This window comes from Leuresthes tenuis, unplaced genomic scaffold, assembly GCF_036924035.1.
Source record: "Leuresthes tenuis unplaced genomic scaffold, fLeuTen1.0.hap1 SCAF_14, whole genome shotgun sequence".
NCBI lineage: Eukaryota > Metazoa > Chordata > Actinopteri > Atheriniformes > Atherinopsidae > Leuresthes > Leuresthes tenuis.
In genome coordinates this window covers 24,746,083-24,760,492 of record NW_027325368.1, presented here as the reverse complement: position 1 = coordinate 24,760,492, position 14,410 = coordinate 24,746,083, and the positions used below count along the sequence as shown (strand labels likewise).

Sequence of the window (14,410 nt, the reverse complement as noted above, 5' to 3'; positions counted from 1 at the left end):
AGTTAAGACGTGCCCACAGGTGGGTGAAGTCGCGAGCAGCGGGGAGAGGCAACGCCACCCCCCCATCGGGAGAAGCACAGGCAGGCCAGGCGACAGCAATCCAGCAGGCCCAATCATCACCACACACACTTTCACGTCCCATACATCCACACGTCCTCCCTCCCTCGACTCCGCTGGGGTGTAGTGCAGCGGGTGAGTGTGTTTGATATATAGTAATGTCTAAGGTGTAATTAAAACAGGGGTGGGGAGCCACTCTCCCCCGGAGAGGGCACACCCTGAAAAAAAAAACAACCATCTGCGGACACCTTGGAGGTCCCAGAGCAACAAGCCCGGCACCAGGACCTGCACCAACCCACCCGGCCACCCGGCATAAAGCCAGCAGCCACCACCCCAAGGTGGTAAAGCTAATCAGAGGGGACCAGAGAGAATGAAATTCAGCCAATTGATGTTTTGAGGAGGCAGACATTATTTCCATGCTAATATAATCTAAAAGAAAATTTCTACTGGTTAATACACAGATTGTTCTTCGCTTTCCAGTTCATGAGAATAGTTTTCTTTGCGATACATAACACTGTGAGAACCATGTGTGCTGAGTTAATTTCTATGTTGATGTTGTCTAAGTCACCCAGTATGCACAGTGTGGGGCATGCAGGGATACTACACTTTAGCCATGTTGATAGGTCCTCACAGACTTCAAGCCTGAACTTCTGGACAGGCGCACAAAACCACAAAGCGTGTGCATAATCATCAAGTGTGTTATCTGTGCAATGTGAGCAGATGTTTGAGTGTGTTAGACCCATCCTGAACATCCTTTGTCCTGTATAGTGTGTTCTATGAAGGATTTTGTATTGTATGAGCTGTAAATTAGGATTTCGAGTCATTCTGAAGGTGTTCAAACATATTTGTGGCCAGAAGCTATGACTAGAACTGATGGATAACTCTGCCTCCCATTTTGAGGATGGAAGAGACATTGTGTCATCTATCTTAGACAATAATTTATATATTTTTGATAGTAGTTTTGGGGTGCAGATGCTTAGAAATTCTGCTACCCTAATCGGGAGTTGTAAGTCTGGTTGGTGGAGGATATATTTCTTTGTTATTATAGACTTAAGTTGTTGATATTCTAGGAATTTATTGCTGCCTATCTCATGTTGTGATATGAGCTCATCAAATGAAATAAAATGTCCATTTTGGATTATATGTTCCAGATGTTTGATTCCTTTGATCTTCCACAGAGTAAAGTTTAGCATTTTCTTGTTTTGCAGTATGTCAGGATTGTTCCAGATGGGTGTAAGCTTACATGGGACAAGTGAAGACTTTGTTATTTTAAGAAATTCCCACCAGGCTGTCAGAGAGGTGCTGATGTTAATGCTTTTGAAACATTTGTGATTTTTTACGTTTTGACTAATAAGTGGCAGGTCAGAGATTTCCAGATAATCACACAATGCTTGTTCTATATTCATCCATGGTTCATCTATTGGGCTAGGTTTAAACCATTTTGATATATACTGTAACCTATTGGCTAAGGAATAGTGCTGAAAATTAGGTAAATCTAATCCACCACAGTCCTTGGTCTTCTGTAGGGTTTTTAAACTAATACGTGGTGGTTTGTTTTTCCACAGAAATTTGGAGATGCATGAATCTATTGACTTAAACCAAGTAGCAGTATACAACATATTAGCGTCTCGTTATGCTGGCTACTACGGTATTTGAGATATGACACTTTAAATTGTTCATAATTTTAATGCTAATGTTTGACATGCTGATTTTGGAGAGGTTTTGCTCGACCAAACTTTATCGTACACACATCGTTCAAACTTTTAAAGACTCGGGACAGTTTGGACTACAACATACTAAAGTCTCCTTAGGGTGGCCTTTACAATTTTTGAGAATTTTCAACGTTAATTCTATCGTAACTTTAATGCTAATGAACACACATGCTGATTTCGGAAGCCTTTTGCTCGGCCATAGTTTATCGTACACACATCGTACAAATCGGGACGATTTGGACCACAACATATTGTAGCCTCATTATGTTGGGATTTACAGTCTTTGAGAAAGTAAACTTTAACTTTATGCTAATTTTGAAGCTAATTGATTGATATGCTGATTTTGAAGGCTTGTTGCCTGGTAACATTTCATCGTAGAGACATCATTCAAACGTTCAAAGACCCAGGGTGCTCTCGAAGCAGGGACTGTGGTTCATTAACAACCCTTCGCTGGGGGTGTGGTATATCGGCATTATTAACCACCCCAAACATAACCAGAACCACTTCAGACAGAACCAGAACAACCCCAAACAATAACGGGTGTGGTTCGTAAACAACCCATAAACAACCCTCAATCACCCGGGGGTGTGGTTTATTTGACTATTATTAACTACCCCAAACACAACCAGAACAACCAAAACACAACCAGAACAGGTGTGGTTCATTAACAACAGCACCCCAAACACAACCAGAACCACTTTAAACAGAACACAACACAAGCACTACCACCCCAAAGCAAAGCAGCAAGAGGGCAGAAATGGGCAGTAGGGCATGCCCATATCAAAATTTCCAGAAATTTTGTAGTTACTTTTTAAAGCTATATTCTATACCTAAATTGCCCCAGTTCCAACTTTTTTCGGAATGTGTTGAAGGCCTGAAATGTATTGCTTGGTGAATCAGTTTGTTTAGTTGACAAGACAGAATATTAAATATATGCAGTTCCCACTGTTGGCAGTGCAATTACTAAAAAACAAACAAAAAAAGTCAATGTAAGAATTTCTGCTGTTTGTTGTTAATTTGGATGTCCCACATTTTCTGATTTGGTCGTGGGTATTTATTACATGAAAGATAAATGCAGCTTTCTTTATTCTGTGTCAACAAACCAAGTAATCTCTGAGTGGCTTGGTGTTTCACATACGGGCTGAGTAACAACGCTGGTACTGAATCAGAGACACAGACTGGCGCAAAGCAGCAATTTCACAAATTTTTATCCATGGACTAATATAGAGGATTTCAAAATTTAAAAACAAAACAAAAACAAAACAAACAAAAAAAAAAACAGCTAAATGTTTGTTGCCATTATGTTCATGTATACATATGTGACCGAGTGATATTAAACCTCGAAAACCCAGACTAAACTGGAACAAGGGAACACTACACTCAAAAAAAAAAATTACATTTACAGTAAAATAAAAGGCTTTAAAAGATTTAATTGGCAGTGTGAATGCTGGTTATCACAAAGAGTGAGGAACAATATTTCCATTAAGATATGTTTAGCAGACCAACAAAGACATGGACCACACAAAAACAAACAAAGGAAGACTATCTGGCATTACTATGGTGGCTGTGGCAGGGAGATAAATAGCAGGCTAAACCAGCACCATACATAAAAAAAGTTAAAAAAGCAAAGTAAACACCAGAAATAATGGTAATTCACATCACAGAAAAACACTGCTTTCCCAATTAATCTGCCTCCTCAGTACAGCCAAATGTCTAAGACAAACAAAAGGCACATTCCCACTGTAGGAACCTTTTGCAGTTCCTATAACCTTTTCAGGAACAGGGCCATTTTTTCGTGCATTGGGACATACAGGAACTCGGGACCACGGCCCTCAGTTCCTGTAACCATTTTAGCTCCTTCTCTGAGGCAGGGTCTTTTCTGGGTTCCATAGGAACACATATGACGTAGGTGTTTGATGGTTGGAAGCTACGCCCCTAATCTGAAATGTTTACTCATATGACATGGACACAACCGGCGCATGTTTAATAAATTAAACTTACACATCGTCTCCTTTAGGCGCATTCGGACAGAGAGTTCTAAGAACTGTTCACCTCTAATTTAGTTATAAGAACTGCCCTTCCCCAGGGGAACTGTTTCATTTTGCATTCACACGTTCGCTCTGCTCTCCTTCTTTCCTTCATGAAACGAAGAAGTATCGCCTGCTGCTCGATTCTTCATCTCCTGACTCTCACTGTGTGCTCTTCCAGCCTCGATCTTAGACGCCTGATGTGATCGTCCATGATTAATACTGCCGTCATGCAGATCATAAACACGGTGGCCTCCTCGCTTCCCATTTTAGCTTCTTGGTGGTGTTGTTTTGTTTTCTTCTCTCCTTACTTTTCGCGGGTTTTGTTGTTGAGTGTGGCGCTACGGTAACACGTCACTGTCGCAGACGGTTGCGTCACATCAGTCCTGACCAAGGTGCCCGACTTATGTGCAAATGCAAAATGAAACAGTTCCCCTGGGGAAGGGAAGTTCTTATGGTTAAATTTGAGGTGGACAGTTCTTAGAACTGTGTTCTTAGAACTCTCTGTCCGAATGCGCCTAAAGAAAAAGGCCCATTAGGTAAAAGCAATAAGTATACCTGGTAGGCTGGAGCACAACCCCCCCTCCCCCCCCCTCCTCTATATATATATATATATATATATATATATATAATATATGCTGAAAAAGAAAATGTTTGGACTCATCGACTTCCCGTAGTATTGCTGACACGTGATCAAAAAAGGTTATAAGTAGAGGTGCCGTGATCATTTGTTTCTTTGACTGAGGGGAAGAGCTACGAATAGTATGGCGTCGACAAGCCGGTGCGTAGCAACTTTGACTAACTACAAAACATCTGCTGTCTTTGTAAATGGTTTTCAGATTATGATGGAGTAGCAAATATATTTGTGTACGGTGAGACGGTTATATAGAGCTGGTGTTAAAATGTACCACGCTCTTATTTGTACCGTTAGGTGTTGGATCTATTGTGCTTGGTGATAGCTAGCAAGCTAGCTAGCAGGTTAACGTTAGACGCTACCAGAAGTCACTGTTTGTATTGCTGTTACGTTCTAAATCGTTGTTGTGCTGCTGCCCAGAAGTTTCTGTCAATAGCTTGGTTATTTGCTCATCATTGTCCACTCGTGTAAGTGGTGCTGTTATTACACTTTTGTGTGGACCTATTTAATCAAGCAAGTATGAAGGTAAAATCTATGCTGTTGAAATAATTTCTTCCCATCGGTGGTCTGCGAGCAGCTCTAGACAAATCCGGACATCTGTAAACTCTGCAGCTAAAGCGCGTTTGGCCATTTATGCGGCATTGCTCAACTCATTCTTCGTAGACTACGTGAATAGACGTTGTGTATAGCTGTACAGATAGTAACGCAAATCTGCAACTTTTAAACTATTCTCCCTCGGGAACCCATGGTTGGTCAGACCCTGAAAACATCCTTCCAGGTGATACTTATTGTGATGATTAGAAACAAAAAAAAAAAAAGTTAATCGTCTTTATGTCGTTTACAAAGTCGTAGGTTATAGCCAGCTTTGACCTTTGTTATATTTACGTCTCGATATCTACACTTTGACTGTGACAAAGCCAGTATAAAACAGTTATTCTTGCATTCAGTAGACCATCACAAAACCAAGGAAAAAAATTATTTGTAAGTGTTGGAACAATATTTTAAAAAAAAAGAAAATAATAATAAAAAAAAAGCATTTCATCTGATCAAAAACAACGATAGAGTGGAAATGTGAAATGCATGCTGGTAGTGTGCAGGAGCTGGTCTGTCACATGAGTCCACAGGTAGAAGTTGACTATGTTTCATTTGCAGTCATTTTTACGAGTGATCTCTCACTTGGAGGAACTTTAAATCTTAATTTTTTCCGACTTTTGTGAATGAAAATCTGCAACTGCAAAGTTTGCTCTGCATCCTGACCTCTACATGAATTTAATTTCCTCCTCATCTTTACCTGCTTTATCTTTTTCCGTACAGTGGAGAAGCTCTGGCCCTGCCCAGAGTTCAGTGTCCCAACCACCCTGATGCCATACTGGTGGAGGACTACAGAGCAGGGGACATGATATGTCCCGAATGTGGCCTTGTTGTAGGTGAGTATTTCCACTATGAAATATTCACTTTAGCAAAATTCATTAAATGTAGGATCATTCAGCAGTTGTGGTCTCAGCTTGTCTGAGCTGTAACCTGTTATAGTCACAGACCGGCCAAGCTACTCAGTACCCATCAGGGGTATTTCAACTTAAATATACTGATGGAAAAGGTTGAAGCTCCCATCTCTTGTAATGTTTTGTCAGTCACATTACTATTCATTGATAGACTGTGCACTAATAAGCAGTTTTTTTCAGGCCCAAGCATCAATGGCGTAATGATGTTTCTGTATGATATAAAAATATGTGCCAGTTGTTATTTTATTGTATTATTTCGTAACGTATTGGAAGTTATGGAAGAAGTACCATTTCTGATATTGACGCTCTATAGTTGGTGATAGATTTGTTAGAGAAATACCTAAATGCTGAAACACAATGGTGCAACACTACCATATGAATCGGATGCTTATTGGAAGTGCAGGATTCTTTTGGTTATGAAACCATTCAGAGTAAGGGCAGGGCTGATCACTTGATATTGTTGTAAAAAGCCTGCTGCCTAATAAGTTTTTAATATTTTTTAGTAGATCATTGTAGCCTTTTAGCAGATTTTTTGCATTTTTTTGTCTTAGTTTCTGCACAGATGGAGAGACATTTTTATGAAATGAATCAGCTATGTCACTTTAAGGTGTTTGGATGGAATGCTCTCGTGCATGATGTAATTTACCACTCCACAAACCTAAAATCTGCTCTGTTGCATGACAGAGGGTTTCTGAATTTCAACCAGATTATGACATTATACATTTCTTTACTTTGGGTGACAAACATGTGTCTGTGTGCACCCAGGCAATACTAGTCCAGCGGTGCACATGCAAGTTTTCTTTCTGAACCTGTTTGTTTAGGTTCAAAGCCACAAAAATTTAATTATTTTTAATGTATGCAAAGGTGAAGTCACAGGTTGAAGGTAAAACACAGAAAAGCTGTATAGGAACAAGATATTTTTTTCTGGTGCTTGAGGAAAAACTGGATGTATTTTAAAAAAGAAATCAGTCTTTTTTTCTTTCTTTTTTTGTGACAGAGAGGGCACTACAGATGTCACTATGGTGCAGGGTTTTTCCTTTTGGTGGTGATTAAGTGAAAATGTTTTGAAATTTAGCTAATGTGAACATATAGGTATAAATTATGTGTAGCAAAAAATCTTTGAACTGTGATGCAGACTGAAGGACAAAGCTGCAGGGAACACAGAGTTCTCCTCTAATGAGCCCCCTAAGCACCTTGCAGGTCAGATGAGAGACAAGACTCGCTCGCTGATGCAAGGCAAACTTCCTGCTTCTGCAGCTCTGGCTGGTCTCTAAAGAGATGAATGTCACTTTGCTTCTTTATGTTAGACTGATGAACAGCAAAAAGAGGAAAATAAGACGGGATTAAGATATCAACTTTAATCCTTGATTTTGGTACATGGTTCCAGGAACCGATGGTCATGTAACTGTGGAGATAATGGCCCTGTTAAGACCGTATTCTTTTCTCCTGTCACACTTAATTTCCTCTGACCGTACGTTGATGCATTTTAATGCCTTGAGATGCATTTAAAACTCAGTGTTGTAGTAAAGCTTGAAGAGTGCAGTTGATGAGAGAGTACATGGGCATCAACACAGAAACTACGGTATCTTCTGAGGATGAGTTTGTATGAGGAAATGAAACCAAATATTGCACCATTCTCTCGTTAATTATTCCAGAGGGATGTAACACAGCTACACCCAAGCACACAATCAAATAATTATTTGTGTGTTTTTATTGTTTGTATGTTAATGACTTACTGATTTTCTATTGTTGAAATCAAGTCCTTATTTCAGTTTTATTTATATATCTATTTTGGATGATATATAAAATGATCAGTTAAAATAGGACTGAAAGCTGACATCAAATCAGACAGAGAAACATAGTGGAAAGTTGATTTGGTCTGTGTGTGGGACAGTCAGTCTTATGTCTATAGAGAGTATCATACAGTCAAGCTTGGACATGTCGTCAACCATTAACAGTCTGCCACATTGCAACAGATTGTTTTACAGCTATAAAGCAAATCTTCTGATTAAAGCTTACTACACTGAACATTTTAGAAGTCAATTATATGTAGGTTTAACCTTTTGTTCATCAGATTGATTGAATTTAGTTGTTGAAACGATCTCATCTCAGGTGACCGTGTCATCGATGTGGGCTCAGAGTGGAGGACATTTTCGAACGAAAAAGCTCTGAAAGATCCATCCAGAGTGGGAGATGCCCAGAATCCACTGCTCAATGGAGGAGACCTCACCACCATGATCAGCAAGGTGGGAAAACTGTTTTAGGTTAGAAATACGCATTTTGTTGTTGTTAACCTCTTAGCTGCTAAAGACCCTGTAATCTGTGGTGGGTAAAGGGAACGTCAGAAAACATTTAAGCAACTCAGATTTCCAACATAGTGAATAGTTGATTGGTTTTATACAGGAAATTATATGGTAAAACATCTGTACCAGTATCACTCTGTATAGATCTCTGTTCTGAGTCTGAGCTGAACAGTGATCAATGAAAATATCTGCATCACTGTAAAGCTGCGATTGCACTTGCTGCGTTGGTCATTGCACGAGCGAATTGGGATGTCAACACAGCACCATAACCGTTTATACCAGAGCTCCACCTGTGTCTCCTCCTAGCAGTGTATATATTGCATGCTATCACATGCTGCTGACACTGGTGTTCATATTCACAGAAAATAAAAAGTTGGATTTATTCTATACAAATTTAAAATATGCATACAGCTGCTCTGCTGTTCCTCCCATTAGGAAAATCTGATCATAATCTGGTTCTCCCCTCCTCCAAGTATACACCCATTGTTCAGTGGCCACCTGCCACAATATATACTCTGAAAAAATGGTCTGTGAGGTGCTTCCCTGATAATAAACTCTGGATAACCAGTGACCTGAAAAAGCTGCTAAACATTAAAACAAAAGCAGGAGACAGGGAGCTATTGTGGACTCTTATAAAACAGCAGAATAAGAAGTTAGTGGAGAGAAAGGAGGTGTACAGAAAAAAGCTAGAAAGCAAGCTCCAGCAGAACAACATGAGAGATGCGTGGTCAGGAATGAAAAAGATTTTACACCCTACCTGTACCCACATCAGGTGGATGCCTCCAGAACCACCTGGATAATTGACTAGCTTACAAACAGACCACAGTTTGTGAAACTGAAGAGTTTTGTGTCTGAGAAGGTGGTCAGGAGCACCGCAGGGAACTGTACTCTCACTCCTCTTCACTGTGCACACCTCAGACTCACAGTACAATTCAGAGTCCTGTCATCTCCATCAATACTCAGATGAATCTGCAGTTGTTGGGTCTATCAGTGATGGACAATAGGCTGGTACAGGGAACTGGTCTACCTCTTTGTAGCATGGTGTGGGAAAAAAATCACCTCATCTTGAACACAAAAAAAACCCAAAAGGGAAGATTGTTGGTTTTAGAGGACGAAGAATAAGCTAAACACGTCATCCTAGGAGAAGAGGTTGAGATGGTGGAGGAATACAGATACCAGGGAGTTTACCTGGATAGTAGACTGGAGTGGAAATGCTACACCAAGGCTGTCTATAAGAAGGGACATAACGGACTGTACTTCTTAAGGAAGCTCAGGTCCTATAATGTCTGCATCAAGATGTTGCATATTGTCAGTGAGTGCCATCTGTTGGGGCCGCATCATCAAGGCCAGTGACTCAAAAAACACAACAAACTGATGAAGTACGGCTGGCTATGTGCTGGGAACTGCTCTGGAGCTGACAAAATAAGAAAATGAGAGTGATGTACAAGTTAATAAACATAAAGAACAACACTGCCCACCCTCTCCATTATACACTGTTGAAACAATAGTGTGATCAGTGTGATCAGCTATGCTGTAATACAGTGATGCAGGATCCCTGCATCAGCAGGAATGACTAATACTTAATTTCAGAAGTGCTGGACAGTGACTATTATGTGTTGCTGCTGAGACAATAGGGCCCAGATACCACAGGGATAGCTTCAGAGTAGGTTGTACAGGAAATTTAAAAAAAATCATAAACAAACGCAGCTACACAGTTTAAACTTCTCCGTGCCACGTTTGTTTTTTTCTTCTCTGTACCTCCGTTTGTTTTTGTAACATTTACAATGATTTTACCTCCTTGGGTTTTGATGCGTCGTCCAAATGCTTGCAGAGATGGACGTGCTTGCACTCTTCCTGTCCCTCAAACTTGCCACTCATGCAGCGCACGCACACCAGAATAGAACAGTGAAGATGTGCGTGACCACCTGTGACGTCAATTCTTGCACACAACACCGTACACGAGGGCGAGAACAACGAGTATAAACGGAGCATAATACTGTGTGGGTAACTGAAATCTGGAGTGTTATTGTGGGTTCTCTTAGAATTCATCTACATTTTTTTGAGATGCAGTCAATGTTTCCTCCGCAGGGAACAGGTGCAGCCAGTTTTGATGAATTTGGGAACTCGAAATATCAGAACCGGCGGACCATGAGCAGCTCTGATCGGGCCATGCTGAATGCGTTCAAAGAGATCAGCACCATGGCTGATCGCATCAACCTGCCAAGGAATATAATTGTAAGTTTGAAGTGTAAATGTTTTATGATTTTAGTTGGAATTTTCTTGGAACTGATGTGGCCTGGCAGAGCAGTCACACTAAGAGCCAGAAACAGTTTTCCAGCTGTGAGGGATCATATGACAGACACACACACACACACACACACACGCACACACACACAGTCCGTTTATGATCTGAGCATGTCAACATGTCAACTGACCCTTATTTAAAACCTTCACCTGGTTTTAACAGTCAACCAGTTTCTGGGGACGAGTTTCCTCCGTTAGACATACCACTGGTTTATCTGTGGTGATATTCTAATGTAAAGGCTCCCAGTGTGGGCTGATGTCTGTGTTAAAGGCATATGTAATGTCTATCTCTCTGATATTGTTGACTCTTTCTTAAATGTATAAATTTGACCCTGAATAAAGTAAAGACAGATGTAAAATGAAATGCGACCACAAGTTCAGGCAGATCTTGAAAGGCTGACCTCTCTTAATACAGACAAAGTGTCGTCATGTCATTTTACTTCAAACTGCTTTTTTATAGTTGTTAGTAAATAATGTCACAAAGATGTTATGGACAGAGCTTCTTGTATTATGACTTTTTTTTAAAAATTATTAATTGGCGTGAGATACTGTCTGTGGGTAGAAATACAGCTCTCAAGGGGGATAAAGTTCTGAATTGGTTGGCATTAAACGGTGTTAACTTGGATTGTTTCCCGTCTGTTCTCTTTGACCAGACTTCAATAAATGCATCTACTGAAATGTCTGTTTGGGCGATTTGATTTGAAGATAATGCACCAATAATTTCTTTTGTTTTTAATTATTCATTTTACCCTGCAGGACAGAACAAACAACTTATTCAAGCAGGTCTATGAACAGAAGAGCCTGAAGGGGCGAGCCAATGATGCCATTGCATCCGCCTGCCTCTACATCGCTTGCAGACAGGAGGGTGTACCCAGAACTTTTAAAGGTGCAAGTAAACGTTTGCAATTGGATGTTTGAACTTAAAATCCTATTTTTATTTATTTTTTTGTTGTTGTTGTAAGATCATGATAAACCTTAAACCTTGAAACCTGGAAAACCTGATTTGTTGTGGGGTTTTGATTTTCTGCTCAGTTTGTGATCGCAAACTCAGAGTTCAGAGTTGTCACTGAATGCATTATGAGAGCTGAATGTTTACCATCTGAGTAGAAGAATCATTAATGGTGTGTTTTATTGCGTATAAGTTGCATGTGGAAGTCGAACGAGACAATTGAAAGAGGGGGTGCCGAACAGAGACTTTGATTTCTTTCACATCTGTTAAAGATTCTCGTTTCTGACCCTCTTCCTCTCCTGCAGAGATCTGTGCCGTCTCCAGGATCTCAAAGAAAGAGATTGGCAGGTGCTTCAAACTGATCCTGAAGGCACTGGAGACCAGTGTGGACCTCATCACCACAGGCGACTTCATGTCCCGCTTCTGCTCCAACCTCGGTTTACCCAAGCAGGTGCAAATGGCAGCCACCTACATCGCCAGGAAAGCTGTGGAGCTCGACCTGGTGCCTGGCAGGAGCCCTATTTCGGTGGCGGCAGCAGCCATCTACATGGCGTCCCAGGCCTCTGCGGAGAAGAAGACCCAGAAAGGTGAGCCATAAGCCCTTGTCACACTTAAAGTGAGAAAGCTTGCAGTATTTATTTTTCAGTTTAGATTGAACAGTACATAATGTGAGGTGTGATACAACCCCAATTAAAATGTAAATATAAAACAGAATGCAGTGATTTGCAAATCTCACAAACAATTATTTTATTCATAATAGAACGTTGAGAACACGCCACATGTTGAAAGTGAGATATTTCACCATCTCTTGAAAAGTATAAGCTGGTGTTGAACTTTATGGCAGTGACCCATCCCAAAAAAGCTGGGACAGACCCATGTTTACCACCGTGTAGCATCCCATCTTTTTTTTTTTTTTTTTTTTTTTTTTTTTTAAAACAACAGTCTGTAAACATCTGGGAGTTCTGAGAGATGGATGTCGTCCCATTCTCATCTGGTATTAGATTCCAACTGCTTAACAGTCCTGGGTCTTTGTTGTATTTTACATTTGATGATGGACCAAACCTATTCAGTTTGTAAAAGGTCTGCACTGCAGGCAGGCCAGTCCAGCAGCCAAACTTCTCTACTACAAAGCCATGCTATTATAATAGATGCAGTTTGCAGTTCAGCATGGCCTGCTGAAATATGCAAGGCCCTCTCTGGAAAAGATGTCATTTGTATGCGAGCATATGTTTCCCCTAAACCTGTAACTTTTCCTCTTCAGTCCATGATTTCAAAGAAAAATTTCAAATTCAACTCAAAGTTTTCCACTTAATCTCAATCTGTTTTCAATGAGGTTTGGCTCAGAGAAGACTGCAGTATTTCTGGATTATATTCACATATGGCTTCTTCTCTGCATGACGAAGTGTTCCTGAGGCATGATTCCATCATGGAAATTACTACATGTCCTGAATGCAGCGGGGCTCAAAGATCATTTCCAGCTGTGTCCCTTGGGCACAGAGATGTCTCCATCATACTACGAAGTGTAGATTATAGAATATTCAAAGTCTTTGTTATTTTATGTGTAAGACGATTATTCAAGATGAGCTAAAATTTTTCATGAAATAGCAAAATATGTTGTCTGTTTTCAAAATACGGGTTTGAGATTTTCAAATTAATGCATACTATTTTATTTAAATTTCACACAGCCTCCCAACTTGTTGGTATATTTAGAGCAAATGTTGCAGTTTAAATTAATCATAAATATGTATTACATAGACAGTAAAGTCATTCTCAAATACTTCATTTTTATTGCCTGGGGTAAAATATCTATAAATCGCTGCTCAAACACTGTATTTGGTTAGATTGAATAATTTTTGTATTAAGAAATGTAAGTAATAAAATATTGTTCACTGAATATTGGTGAGCACTTGATGGTTCATTTCAAGGGACGTAAACTCTTGAGAGGATCAGCAGCTTGTTCTAATGACCTAAAATATCTCTCTGCTCTTTCATGTCGGTGTGTTTCTAATGAATTCATTACATAGTGAGTCCACTGCGAAGCAGAAAGGTAAAATATACAAACCCTGGAAGAGATTTAATCAGTTTTAGCTCAGTTAGTTTAGCATTTCTATAACTGCAGCACGAGCAGTCTTATCCCTGTCCCAAAACCTTTCACTAATCTTCTCCCTAGATCTCACAGTTATCCTGTTAAAATGAGGAATTAAGGTCCCGATAGATCCGCTGCGCCTCCACATTCTCACAGAACTTTGTCTCTCATGCTCCTGCAGAAATCGGAGACATTGCTGGCGTTGCAGACGTCACAATCAGACAGTCATACCGGCTCATCTATCCGCGTGCAGCAGAACTTTTCCCTCCAGACTTCAAATTTGACACGCCTGTTGATAAACTGCCCCAACTGTGAAGGAGACTCTGCCTACTTGGTGCCGATGTTTTTTTTGTTTCTTTACTTAGTTTTTCTCTTTTTTTTTTGTTAATCATATTTGTTTTGGATTTAAAAGATTTCTCATGTCCTGCCTAAGACAACAAGCCTTTATGAAGGCACTCTTTAAGGAATGAAGCGAATACACATTCCAGTGCTTAAATAAACTGCTTGTAGACTGTACTTTACAATATTTCCTTTGAGTGTATATACTGTACCATGTATATATGTCCAAGTGGGAAAATGTAATTGATGCTTGCAATTTTAGGCTGGTTTCATACTGTATACATAAACTTTGTTTTGTAGAAATTGACCAGGTTCTATTGTTTATTTGAATTGTTTCTGAGTAATTTAAAAATAAAAGATTTTCATTAAATTAGCTCACCTTTTGAAGTAACATGTTTAGTTTTTGTTTTTTTTTAACTGAAGACCGTCTTTAAAGTTAGCTACCCTATCCGAGTCCCCAAACGCTTGATTTGTGAAGCAGGTTGAAATTAAACCAC

The 14,410-nt window shown here is 39.9% G+C and overlaps 2 protein-coding genes across 2 annotated transcripts in view; both read left to right on the top strand.

Moving 5' to 3' along the window:
* Positions 1-14,410, top strand: part of selenof (selenoprotein F) — a 131,084-nt gene that overhangs the window by 36,612 nt on the left and 80,062 nt on the right. The gene's annotated exons all lie outside the window — the stretch shown is intronic.
* gtf2b (general transcription factor IIB) lies at positions 4,469-14,287 on the top strand. The gene is made up of 7 exons (XM_072364123.1): positions 4,469-4,577; positions 5,745-5,857; positions 8,045-8,178; positions 10,324-10,470; positions 11,296-11,425; positions 11,794-12,075; positions 13,756-14,287. Exons 1-7 carry the CDS (start codon positions 4,561-4,563, stop codon positions 13,887-13,889), a joined length of 957 nt encoding a protein of 318 aa, XP_072220224.1. The 5' UTR covers positions 4,469-4,560; the 3' UTR covers positions 13,890-14,287.

Coding starts and splice junctions, on each gene's coding strand:
- gtf2b (XM_072364123.1), top strand. Junction 5,858..8,044: donor CGAATGTGGCCTTGTTGTAG/GTGAGTATTTCC, acceptor ATCTCATCTCAG/GTGACCGTGTCATCGATGTG. Junction 12,076..13,755: donor GGAGAAGAAGACCCAGAAAG/GTGAGCCATAAG, acceptor ATGCTCCTGCAG/AAATCGGAGACATTGCTGGC.